The sequence below is a fragment of the Gorilla gorilla genome, chromosome 18 (assembly GCF_029281585.2).
Source record: "Gorilla gorilla gorilla isolate KB3781 chromosome 18, NHGRI_mGorGor1-v2.1_pri, whole genome shotgun sequence".
Taxonomy (NCBI): domain Eukaryota; kingdom Metazoa; phylum Chordata; class Mammalia; order Primates; family Hominidae; genus Gorilla; species Gorilla gorilla.
The window spans coordinates 20,661,586-20,674,738 of NC_073242.2; the positions used below are offsets into that span (position 1 = coordinate 20,661,586).

Sequence of the window (13,153 nt, forward strand, 5' to 3'; positions counted from 1 at the left end):
ATAAAACATTTCCATTTTTGAATATTATATAATCAAAATTATGCACATGCTATAATTAGTGGATGTGTATAATTTGGATAATTAGCCCTTTCGTTGTTAAGCATGACTCACTCTTAGTCTTGTGACATTTAAACACAGTTAGAAAATATATTTTGATTTGATAATGATGTATATCCAGTGAAGGAATTCTTCCTTGAAATGATGATAAATTTTATTTTAAACAGTTATATAGCACTTGCTATATGCCAGGCACTATCAGAAGAGGTGTATAAATAGTAACTTATCTAATCTTCGTAACAGTATAAGGTAGACACTATCTTCCCTACTTTACAGATGATGAAGTTGGGGCATCAAGAGACTAAATAGCTTGTCTGAGGTTACATAGCTGGAAAGTGGCAAGGCCAGGATTTGAACCCAGGCTGTCTGGCTCCAGAGTCCAAGCTCTTTTAGCCACCATACATACTGTGGCGCTATACTTACTGTGGTATCACTCTACTCTACTTATTTTTCCAAAGATTGGTGGTATTTTTGCAAAGATTGCTATATTTTCCAAAGGTCCTGGCATCAATTTGGACTCCTAACTCTACTATTGAGCTGTGTTGTATTGGGCAAGTTACATAAATTCCATCCCATATGCCCCCATTTTTTTTTTGATACAAGGTCTTTCTCTGTTGCTCAGCTTGGAGCACAGTGGCACAATGAAGGCTCACAGTAGCCATGACTTCCAGACTCAAGTGATCCTCGCACCTCAGCCTCCTGAGTAGCGGGACTACACGCACTTACCACCATGCCCAGTTAATTAAAACAAATTTTTTTTTTTTGTAGAGATGGCTCACTATGTTGCTCAAACTGGTCTCGAACTCCTGGGCTCAAGCAATCCTCCTGTCTCAGCCTCTTGAAGTGTTAGGATTACAGGTGTGAGCCTATAGGGCCCAGCCCATATGCACTTTTGCAATGTGACCTGTCTGCCTCCATCAAGAGGTGAAGTCTATTTTTCCACTTCCTGGTCAGGCCTTGTGAGTTCCTTGACCAACAGAATGCAGAGAAAGTGATGCTTATCAGTTTCAAGCATAGCCCTTAATATCTTGGAAACTTCCACTTCCTGACTCTTGGAAATCACCCACCACATAGGAAGCGCCACTACCAAGACACCACCAAGTGAAAAGCCCAAGCCATGTGAAGTGGCCTGGAAGAGGAGGTATTATTTTTAGAGAGAAAGAAAAAGAGAGAGAAAGAGGGGCCAAATATGATTGTGCCACCAGGCATTGAGTGAAGACGCCATCTTGAATGCAGATTTTCTAGCCTAAGCTGCCCCAGCTGACATCAAAAGAGAGACCAACTGGCCAGCTGAGCCCTTTCAAAATTCCCAGCCCACAAAATCATGAGGAAAAGAAATGGTTGTTTTAAGCCGTTAAGTATTAGGGTAGTTTGTTATATAGCAATAAGTAACCAAAACATATCCCGCAGGTACTACGTGCAATCTCATTTAAGTATCAACAACCTCATTTTATTACTACCTTTCTACAAATGAGAAAACTGAGATTCAGAGAAGTTATGTGACTTGCTCAGTACAACACAGCTCAGTTGCAGGGCTAGGAGTCCACACTGATGCCAGCACTAAGGCTCACTATTCAACATGGTCTCTAAACATGCTTAGCTTACCAACTACAAGTACAAACAGAGCATAATTCATGAATTGATTACTATAATCCTCCTGTGGGGCATTTATTCTTAATGTATACAGAATACATACATAATAAATGTATGTCTCTATATAGTTTTGATCAATCACTTACTTCAATAAAAGAGTTTATGTCTCACTCATGGAAAAGTCATATCAGGGTCAATACTTACCTTTTTATTGTCATCCAGAACAGTGTTCATATTTTCAATCCAAATAGCATCCACTGGCCCATCAAATATAATCCACTTGCGATCATCAGAGAGTGAAGATGCTTGCTCCCGGAAAGCATTGGCAAGGACACCATCCATCCACTCATGGCTCACTTGGTCAAAGCACCCATACAGCTGCCCCATCGTGATAGCCTTGGGGTTGATGATCTTGTACTCCACAGCAAACTCCTCCATCTGATTGGCTGGGCAAGAAGGTTCAACACCAGTTATAAAGGCTCTGGTGAGACCAGAAGGTTAAACAAGAGATGATGTCATCTCAACAACCAATCAACTTTTATAAATATGCTATATGAGGGAAGTCCTTCTTATAAAACATGTGCTCAGTTTTTATAGAGATTGGGATCTGGGGCCAGGAGCAGTAGTAGCTCATACCCATAATCCCAATACTCAGGGAGGCCAAGATGGGAGGATCACTTGAACCTGGGAAATGGAGGCTGCAGTGAGCTATGATTGTGCCACCACACTTCAGCCTGAGCAACAGAATGAAGCCGTCTCTCAAAAAAAAAAAAAAAAAAAAAAGACTGAGACATCTGCATAGGCCATGCCTTACATTATTGGGTTATTATAGCCTTTGATTTCTCACCATACTTTCTTCCAATCCTCTTTTCAAATAGGGCAAATGTGCCAGTCAGATCCAGGACTACTTGCTGGGCACAGTGGCTCACGCCTGTAATCCCAGCACTTTGGGAGGCCAAGGCAGGTGGATCACTTGAGGCCAGGAGTTTGAGACCAGCCTGGCCAATATGGTGAAACCCTGTCTCCACTAAAAATGCAAAAATTAGCTGGGCGTGGTGGCGCGTGCCTGTAAACCCAGCCATTCGCCACTTGGGAAGCTGAGGCAGGAGAAACACTTGGACCTGGGAGGTGGAGGTTGCAGTAAGCTGAGGCCATGCCACTGCACTCCAGCCTGGGCGACAGAGTAAGACTCTGTCTCGAAAAAAAAAAAAAAATCCAGGACTAAAGAAATCTGACTGCCCTCACAGAACTCAAGCAGGAAGGGAGAGTGACGCCTATTATCAGCCCTCTATGTACCTGCTCTCACAGCCACCTTAAGAACCTTGGCTTTTCAAACTCAAACAGGCTGAAGGAAGAAATTAAAAATGAAAACAACAGATCAGAACCTTGGCTTTGATTTGAGATGAGGAAACGGGAAACAGCTGACAGGTAAAAAGGTTCTGAAAAATGATGGTTACTTTTCTGTCTCTGAAGGGCTAGTTTGGCCCCAAAATCGTTCTTGACTGCTCAGTGAGTGTCATTTGTTCCCAAGAAATACACGCTGGAGTATTAAAACTCAATTGGAACGTACAGGCTGATGGATGGCACAGCATATGTATTTAATAACAAAAAAAAAATCACAATGCTTTTATGGAATCCTTCAAAGTAGGGAAAAGTTGAAGTGCTTGAGCCATGAACTAAATAAAGAACCACTTCTGGGCCAGGTGTGGTGGCTCATGCCCGTAATCTCAGCACTTTGGGAGGCTGAGGCAGGAGGATTGCTTGAGCTCAGGAGTTCGAGACCAGCCTGCGCAATATGGCAAAACCCTGTCTCTACAAAAAATACAAAAATTAGGCGGGCATGGTGGTGCATGCCTATGATCCCAGCTACCCGGGAGCCTGAGATAGGAGGATTGCTTGAGCCCAGGAGGCAGAGGTTGCAGTGAGCCGAGACTGTGCCACTGCACTATCTCTAAAAAACATTAAAAATAATTAAATAAATAAATAAGAACTACTCTGCAGCATCCTGAGGCAAACACAGTGGTAGCCTCCTTTTTCTTCACTCAGTTTCTTAAGGTATATTAAAATGGTATATTAAAGGTATATTTCTTTAAGGTACATTAAGATGCTAAAAATATTTTATATTTTATTATATTCTATTATTTTATTTTGAGACTGGATCTCACTCACCCAGGCTGCAATTGCAGTGCAGTGCGCAATCATAGCTCACTGCAGCCACAAACTCCTGAGCTGAAGTGATCCGCCCACCTTGGCCCCTCAAAGTGCCGGGATTATGGGTGTGAGCCCCTGTTCCCTGCCTCAAAATTTGTATCTAAATTTGAGATGCCCAAATTAGTTATTAAGGCTAGGATAACCCCCACAACATAACCTCAAAAACCCAATCATCAAATGTTATTAGAAAAAAAATTTTAAATGAAAAACTTGAAGCAATGCATGCACAAAAAGGAAATGCTTTTATGAAACTATAGGTTTGTGTTTTATAAAAACAAAACAAAACAGACACACACACAGAAAAAACCCACAACTGTTTCTCTGGCAGTAAACATAGTTTCCATTTGTTGCGTAGGCACTATGCTCAGTTATTTACCTGCATGCTGTTACTTAATTCTCATAACAATCCCATTTTACAGCTGGGAAAACAGAGGATAACACAGGTTTAGTCATTTGCCCAAGTCTGAGTCTGATTCAAAAGTAGGAGCTCCTATCCTTGACTTTAAAAGGAAGGAAAGAAGAAAAGAAGGGAAGGAGGGAGGGAAAAAACTAAAGGGAAGGGAACAGGAAAAGAAGAGAAGAATAGAAGCAAAGAAGCAAAACCATGCAATGATTTGCTTTTAGACTAATTTTAAGGCCAATGACAAGAGTTTCTCTTTCACTGGGGGACCTCTGGAGAAACCACTGCTCAGCATTTGAGAAAATTCCTCCAGGCCTTAATGATAAGCACATGAAATCCCTTGTTATTATAGAAGCACCCCGCCCCCAACCCTTTATTTTCTGCTTGCAGACATCTGTGTGCCATGTTCTATTTCTAGCTCTGACGTCACGATCGAGGCCTGACAAGACTAGCAGCCTGGCATTATCTCCATGGAGCCAGCCAACTGAGCGAGGAGTTCTGTCCTCCCTGGAAGCCAGGGATGTGAGCTTTACCTGCGTGTAAATCGCCGAGAGCTGCAGCCAACACTTTATAAGCAGAGGTCTTGCCGCCCATAGGGTCTCCTACAATCATATAGCCATGTCTCACCAGCATCATTTCGTAGATCTGGGAGGAGACACCATTCATAAAAGAAGCTAATCATTGCAACGCTCCCCCATTGTGAGTTAGTCAGAAGTCAATGAGGAATGAGGGGTCAGAAGAGGATTCTCACAGTTGCTTCTACCTCTGGAGAACTACGGTTCTTTTCGTGGTCTATTGTTTACATATCTTTCAGATGAAAAAATATATGTGTGTGTCTCAGATTATTTAAGGGATGGGAACTACCATTTGCTCTGTACTTGTCTATGTGTTAAGAATCAACTGATAACCCAAATTATTTAATCTACTCCAATATCATTGACCACCTTTTACAAAGGGTAAGACTGAGCCCAAGAGAGGTTAAATACTTGCCCAAGTTCATCAGTGATGGAGCCAGAATTTGCAGACAGGGCTATTTGACTTCAATGCCTCTAATATTTTCATGACACTATTGCCATTTATTTTTAAAGAGAAAAAGGAAATGGCAGTCATTTTAGCAAATTGTGTTTCTCCTGGAAACTTTCTTGAGATCTAACTGCTTCGGTCATTTGCATTTATGTGAATTTTATGGTTTAAACAAATTTGCTCCTTTAGACTGTGACTCCCTCAGAGAAAGGGAACACAAGCAGCTTTTTATTTTAAAGATTAAGTTCTTATTATTTTTCACCTTGGAGGTGAGCAATAAGAAGCGTCTAAATGAAGGTAGTGACAACGGGAGTGGTAGAGAAAGGAACACATGTAATTCAGCAAATATGTTTTGAGCATCTACTATGTGCCAGACACTGTTCTGGGTGCTGTAGACAGAGCAGAGAACAAAACAAACAAATCCCTAACCATTAAGTAGGGTTGACATTCAGGTAGGCTTAAAAGCTGCTGTTTGAAAGTTACAGAGCAGAGAACAATACAAAATCCCTAACCATTAAGTAGGGTTGACATTCAGGTGGTTTGAAAGCTTGACTGTGCATCAGAAATAAGAGAGGAAGGCTGGGTTCGGTAGCTCACACCTGTAATCCCAGCACTTTGGGAGGTCAAGGTGGGGGGATCATTTGAGGTCAGGAGTTTGAGACCAGCCTGGCCAACATGGTGAAATCCCATGTCTACTAAAAATACAAAAATTAGCCGGGCATAGTGGCACATGCCTGTAATCCCAGCTACTCGAGAGGCTGAGGCAGCAGAATCGCTTGAGCCTGGGAGGTGGAGGTTGCAGTGAGCTGAGATCACGTCACTGCACTCCAGCCTGGGTAATGGAGGGAGACTCTGTTTAAAATAAAAAATGAATAAAAGAGGAAAACATTAAAGATTCAATAGCCTCTCACATTCTTCCTCACATTGAGACATCAATAAGTAAAAGGGCAGGTAGCTCCAGAACCCTTGTTTTTGAAAATATTACCTTGTTTTTGTAAATTGGTACTAAGCTACATGAAAGTTCACCTGTAGATCTGCAAATTACTTTGAAATATATCAAAAAGTAAGATGGATGGATGGACGGATGGACAAAAAATAAAGCAAATAGTATAAAATATTAATTGTAAAATCTGGGTGGTGAGTACATGAGTGTTCTGCGTACGTTTCGTTCAATTTTTCTGCATGTTAAAAATTTTTCATAATAAAATATTGAAAATTAAAGCTCACACCTAGTTAAAGAATGGTCCTTCTGCAAAATCTCAATCATAAATTGGGGTTCAAAATTGGGTTAAATGAGTTGTGTCAAAAATTAGCTCACTTGCTAATACAGTAGGAAAAAGAATGATTGTTTTTACCACAAGGCAGTGTGATCTCAGAATCTGGAGACCTGGGTCCTAACTTCACTTGTAACTCACATTGTGACTTTGGGAAATGATGATGCCAATGGTGCTGATGATGATGACGGAGATGGTGGAGTTGATAATGATATAGTATCAGGTACTATGTGTAGCACTTTACACACCTCTTCTCTCAAAATGACTCCATTTTACAGAGGACTGAGGATAAAAGAGGTGAACTAATTTGCCTAAAATCTCACAGCAAAAAATGATGGGATTTGGGAGGCTGAGGTGGGTGGATCACCTGAGGTCAGGAGTTTGAGACCAGTCTGGGCAACATGGTGAAACCCCATCCCTACAAAAAGTACAAAAATTAGCTGGGGGTGGTGGCACGCACCTGTAACATCAGCTACCCAGGAGGCTGAGGCAGGAGAATCGCTGGAACCTGGGAGGCAGAGGTTGCAGTGAGCCAAGATTGCACCACTGCACTCCAGCCTGGGCAACAGAGCAAGACTGCATCTCAAAAACAAACAAACAAACAAACAAACACAAAAACTGATGGAGTAAGTAAGTGGGTTTTTTGGTTTTGGTTGTTTGTTTTACCTTCATTTCTTTCTTCTTTTTTTTAAGAGTCAGGGTCTCACTCTGTCACCCAGGCTGGAATGCAGTAGTATGATCATAGCCCACTGCAGCCTCAAACTCCTGGGCTCAAACGATCCTCCCACCTCAGCCTCCCAAGTAGCTGGGACTACAGGCATAGGCCATTACGCCCAGCTAATGTTTTACTTGCATTTCTACACAGGCACCTCTGATTGCTGTCACTTCAGTTCCAATCTCCTATAAGACTTTACTGTTTGCTGACTTCAGCAAACAGTAAAACAGGCACATTTATATGGGCTAAGGAACCAACCTGGATAATTTTCCCTATAAACCAAGGTACTGGCTGGAGTTTCATCTTTTTGATGTTATCATTCAGCACTTTCAGAAAAACTTCATAGTCTGGCTTTGGAAGAACAACTCCAGGAAATAAATCAGATATAATTCCCTGTTAAAAAGAATTTAAAAGAAAGTGGAAAGGATAAAGTATCAGATATATGACCTCAACATTTTCCTAAAATGAGATGTATCAACAACAGAGATCTTTGAAAAATTCCAGACCTTATTTTTCTTGCACCAAAACCTTTCTACAATTACAAATGAAAACACTATTTATAAAACATAATTTCTGGCTAGGCCAGAATCCCTGTGTAATCCCTGCACTTTGGGTGACCGAGGTGGGTGGATCACCTGAGTTCAGGAGTTCGAGACCAGCCTGGCCAACATGGTGAAAACCCGTCTCTACTAAAAATACAAAAATCAGCTGTGTATGGTGGCTCATGCCTGTAATCCCAGCTATTCGGGAGGCTGAGGCAGGAGAATCACTTGAATCCAGGAGGCAGAGGTTGCAATCAGTCGAGATCATGCCACTGCACTCTAGTCTGGGCGACAGAACAAAACTCCATCTCAAAAAACAAAACAAAAACAAAAAAACCGTGTAATTTCTCCCCCAAATAATTTTAAAAGTCAGCAAATATTTAATAAGTCTGGATTATCTTCCAGTCACTGTACTAGGAATGAACAAGATAGTAATGACTTCTGTCCTTATGAAGCTCAGAGCCTGGCAAGTAAGATTAAATTAAATTACAAAAGGAAACTAATTAAATTGGATAAAAACACATATGTATACCCAAGAGCAAATATTATCCTATCAGTGAAACCATTTTTATTAAAAATCAGGCAGAGATGTTTGCTATCTGTCACTCTTATTATTTAACATTTGCAGGGAGGGTATCAGGTGGCAGAGATGCTGGCCAAAGAATGGAAGATGTCAGAAGATGGAAGAGGGTATAGGGAAGGCACCAAACACAACATTTCATCTTCCAACATTGAGCCTTGGTCCTCGGCCAAGGTCCCGAACCGCTACATACCTGAAACAGAGGGACATCTTGCGCTAAGAACTTGGCCAGATTGACATCAAGCAATGCCCGGAGCAGCAGGACACTTTCATTCTCCTCTGGATACTTAAGCTTCAGGTTTCCTGCGGCAGTAAGCACAGACTTGACAGCGCGCATACCGTAGTCATAGTGATGCTGAGAGGACAGTTGTTCCGAGCACAGGCGGTAGGTCGCAACGATCTTCTGGGCGAGACTAGAAGGGCAAAGACATGTATGCGGACCCCCAGAGAGGACCACATCCTGCCCAGCAGACATTCCCAATATCCTTGTCCTTGCCCCGTCAGCAACCAGGCATGCCCATGGACTTGATGGAGAAGCCCTATCCTTTAAGGATCTTTTAATAGAGTTACCATAATGCGGTATGGAAGCATGAAAAAAAGCAAGTGAACATATATGTATAACATGTATGGTATATGAAATGATACGTTTTTGGCCAAGTGCAGTGGCTCATGCCTGTGATCTCAGCACTCTGGGAGGCTGAGGTAGGATTGCTTGAGGCCAGGAGTCTGAGGCCAGGAGTCCAAGCCCAGCTTCAGCAACATAGCGAGGCTCTGTCTCTACAGAAAAATTAAAAAATGAGCTGGGCATGGTAGCATGGCACCTGTCATCCCAGCTACTCGGAAGGCTAATGGTGGGAGGAGCTCTTGAGCCCAGGAGTTCAAGGCTGCAGTGAGCTGTGATTGCATCACTATACTCCACTTTGGATTTTCAGATGAGATTGGCTGCGTTCAGTGTGGTATGGCTGTAGACTCATTTTGCATTTTCAGCGAGTGAAAAATAAACTTTGTTATGGTAAGCCATTGAGATTCAGGGGTCAGCGTTACCCTAACTAATATACTTATGCACTTTTCTCTCAAGGAGATCCTCTTTACAGAACTGATTTCTTTTAAAAACAAAGACTTTGTGTTGTTCACCAGCACCCAGCACAGGGCTGGGCATAAGGTTGGTGACTCAATAAAGGTTTGCTAATTAAATAAATAAATGAATTGAGTGAGCAAGTCAATGCAATCCTGGTTACTATAGAAAACAAATGAGTTAAATGTCATATGACTGAGGCAGCCTCTTGGCCTAGGAAGGGTGATATTCTATTGAGAATTTCTGTAGCCCCTTGGATTATAAACAAAGACATCCAGGCCATAAAGACATTCATTGTAACAGAAAGTCAATTGACATGATACAATTTGGAAGAGATCAATACAAGCCATTTTGCAACGATTATTCATAACTCTTGGTGCATGTGTTATATGCACGTGTGTATACACACGTACACACATGAAGACACTGATCCGTGTATAACTGTGTGTCTTAGAAAACTGGACAATACTTGAATGAGAAATAACCTAGTTAATTGGAGGCAATAAATGTTATATTAATAATTTTTCCTCTTCAATTCTGGAATAATTGCATATGTTTTATAGTGTTGCTTTTTTTTTTTTTTTTTTTTTTTTTGAGACAGGGTCTCACTCCGTCGCCCAGGCTGGAGTGCAGTGGTGAAATCTTGGCTCACTGCAGCCTCCGCCTCCACGGTTCAAGCGGTTCTCCTCCCTCAGCCTCCTGAGTAGCTGGGATTACAGGTGCACGCCACCAAGCCCAGCTAATTTTTGAATTTTTTGGTAGAGACAGGGTTTCCCCGTGTTAGCCAGGCTGGTCTCAAACTCTTGGCCTTAAGTGATACCCCGCCTTGCCTGCCAAAGTGCTGGGATTACAGACGTGAGCCACCACACCCAGCCTTATACTATTTGTTGCCTTAAGCCATTTAGTAATGTGGGTATGGATGTGTTAGAGTGAGGGGTGGGGAAGATATGAGTAGCTACTTTCTTTAACAGAACTCAGGTGTATGTAAAGAGAGAGCAGGGTTCCGCCCTGGGAATCTGGGCCATTTCCACGTCAGAAATGGGGCAAGACCAAGGCCAGGGCTATGTGCTCTCAGACCACCCAGTAAGCAGAAGCAAGTTTCTCAAGCTTCTCTCTCTTCTTCCAATGGGCAAACCACCTTGAATCTGCCACGCAAAAAGCCACTATTTAAAGTCCTTTAGAATGCACTGGAAAACCCATGTAACACACCTCCTGGAGTCCAGAAACCCCATGGAGTAGAGGGAGATTTCTCCAATGAGGGCGTAATCTGGGACCATCATGGCCACTGTCCGGAACAAGGCCTGGAAAAGAAACAACAAATCAGAATCGGAACACGTGCAGTGAATACTGAGGGAAGGCACATTCACAGAAGCAAAGGGAAGTAGCACAGTCACTCAGGCCACTCCAGTGACAATCAAGGCAAGAAGGACTGAGGGACAAGTGAGTGCAGATGGACCATCCTCGGTGGGCCAATGCATGGCTCAACCAACCTCCCCACTGGCCCTATGTGGGTACATGTTGTTACTTACATTGGGTCCCTCAATGGTTCTGTGGAAGGCCCTAGGTGCTGGTACACCTCATTCTCCTATGCCAGATGAGGACACCTCATACCATCACTCAACTGTTGGAGCTTCCCAGTGTTCAACATGGACATCAGAAGTCATTTAGGAATGCAGAACCAATATGCATCAGAAGAATCCCAAAGCCAGACAGATCTTTTTCTTTTTTTCTTTTTTTTTTTTAAGACAGAGTCTCTGTCACCCAGGCTGGAGGGCAGTGGCACGATCTTGGCTCCTTGCAACCTCCGCCTCCCGGGTTCAAGTGATTCTCGTGCCTCAGCCTCCCAAACACCTGGGGATTACAGGTGCCCAACACCAGGCCCAGCTAATTTGTATATTTCTAGTAGAGATGGGGTTTCATCATGTTGGCCAGGCTTGTCTTGAACTCCTGACCTCAGATGATCCAACAGCCTCAGCCTCCCAAAGTGTTCAGATTAAGGCGTGAGCTACCGCGCCCAGCCAGACAGATCTTGATTTGAATTCTTGTTTTGCTACCGACTAGCATGGGCAAGTTATACAACCCTTGTAGACCTCTATTCTTTCATCTCAAAACAGACTAACTTTACCCTCTTCATAGAGTTATCATGAGAATAAATGATAGAATGCAACTGAAGTGCTTGCAAGAGTATGTGGCACATAGTAAGTGTTCAGTATGCACCAGCTATTGCATCTTAGAGGAGAAGTAACTTGCCTGAGTCACCCAGTTAGAGCTAGAGCCAGGGCTAGAATCCAGGCTTCCTGACACCATGCCCTGGTGCTTTCTACTATCCCATGGCATTGTGAAAGCTGCTTGTGACGATCTAATATGGCTGTTGGCTGGGATGGATGCAGGGGGTGCTTACAAATACTGGGCAGTAAAAAATGAGAAATGTGGCTGGGACTGGTGGCTCACACCTGTAATCCCAGTGCTCTGGGAGGCCGAGGCAGGCAGATTGCCTGAGGTCAGGAGTTCGAGACCAGCCTGGCCAACACGGTGAAACCCTATCTCTACTAAAAATACAAAAATTAGCTGGGCATGGTGGTGCATGGCTATAGTCCCAGCTACTCAGGAAGCTGAGGCAGGAGAATCACTTGAACCCATGAGGCAGATGTGGCAGTGAGCCAAGATCATGCCACTGCATTCCAGCCTGGGGGACAGAATGAGACTCCATCTCAAAAAAAAAGAGAGAGAGAAATGTGGATCCAAATTCTATCTTGGCCTTCACTGGCCTATGTTGACCTAGATGGGAGGGGCCACTTGAAGCATCTCTCTGACTCTTTTCTCTTCTCAGAGAGAAGTGGTCCATCTGAGTAAGATTCCAGGGCACCAATCAGAATGCATTAGTAGCAGGGGGTAGACCATGTCCTAAAGTCAGTGGATATGGGTGTAGCTGGGTCTCTCTTATCGCTTCCACCCAAGGGGATGGAGGAATAAATTTACCCCCAGGTAGGTACCTCCAGAGGTTTCTTTTCTTTCGCTTTGTTTTTTTTGAGATGGAGTTTCACTCTTATCTCCTAGGCAGAGTGCAATGGCGCGATCTCCGGTCACCACAACCTCTGCCTCCCACATTCAACTGATTCTTCTGCCTTAGCCTCCTGAGCAGCTGAGTGGGATTACAGGCGCATGCCACCATGCCCAGCTAATTTTTATATTTTTAGTAGAGATGGGGTTTCACCACATTGGACAGGCTGATCTCGAGCTCCTGACCTCAGGTGATTTGCCCACCTTGGCCTCCCAAAGTGCTGGGATTACAGGTGTGAGCCGCCACACCCGGCCCAGAGGTTTCTATTCTAAAAAGCACACCCCACATGTATATCTGCTGGCATTTACCTTGAGGTTGTCGGGCAGTTCAGCCCTGCCAGCATACCCGGGGTTCATGGTGATGAACACAGCGCAGGTTGGGTTCAGAGAGAGCTCAGTCCCTTCAAAGATGAATGTCTTTAGCTTCCGAATGATGGCTTGTTGGATGCTGAGGATCTGCTGAGCGACCACAGACAGCACTTCTACCTGGGGTGAGAATGCCCGGCTGATAAGAGCATCTGCTTCTGTCTGACAACCACCCTACTCTACCGGAGTCCTCCCACATAGCAAAGAAAGAACCCAATCACCCGAAAACCACACCTGCACATTCAAAATTAGGAGCA

General features: G+C 43.4%; 1 protein-coding gene across 2 annotated transcripts in view; it reads right to left on the bottom strand.

The window, feature by feature from the left end:
• The window catches only part of DNAH3 (dynein axonemal heavy chain 3), a 220,705-nt gene that overhangs the window by 96,639 nt on the left and 110,913 nt on the right, over nt 1-13,153 (bottom strand). For both annotated transcript variants that reach the window (XM_055365425.2, XM_063700040.1), the window contains 6 exons: nt 12,840-13,016; nt 10,680-10,771; nt 8,589-8,808; nt 7,532-7,666; nt 4,795-4,906; nt 1,855-2,096 (listed from right to left, as the gene is read on the bottom strand). In XM_055365425.2, the coding sequence (XP_055221400.2) occupies nt 1,855-2,096; nt 4,795-4,906; nt 7,532-7,666; nt 8,589-8,808; nt 10,680-10,771; nt 12,840-13,016 (978 nt within the window). The remainder of the gene's footprint in view (nt 1-1,854; nt 2,097-4,794; nt 4,907-7,531; nt 7,667-8,588; nt 8,809-10,679; nt 10,772-12,839; nt 13,017-13,153) is intronic.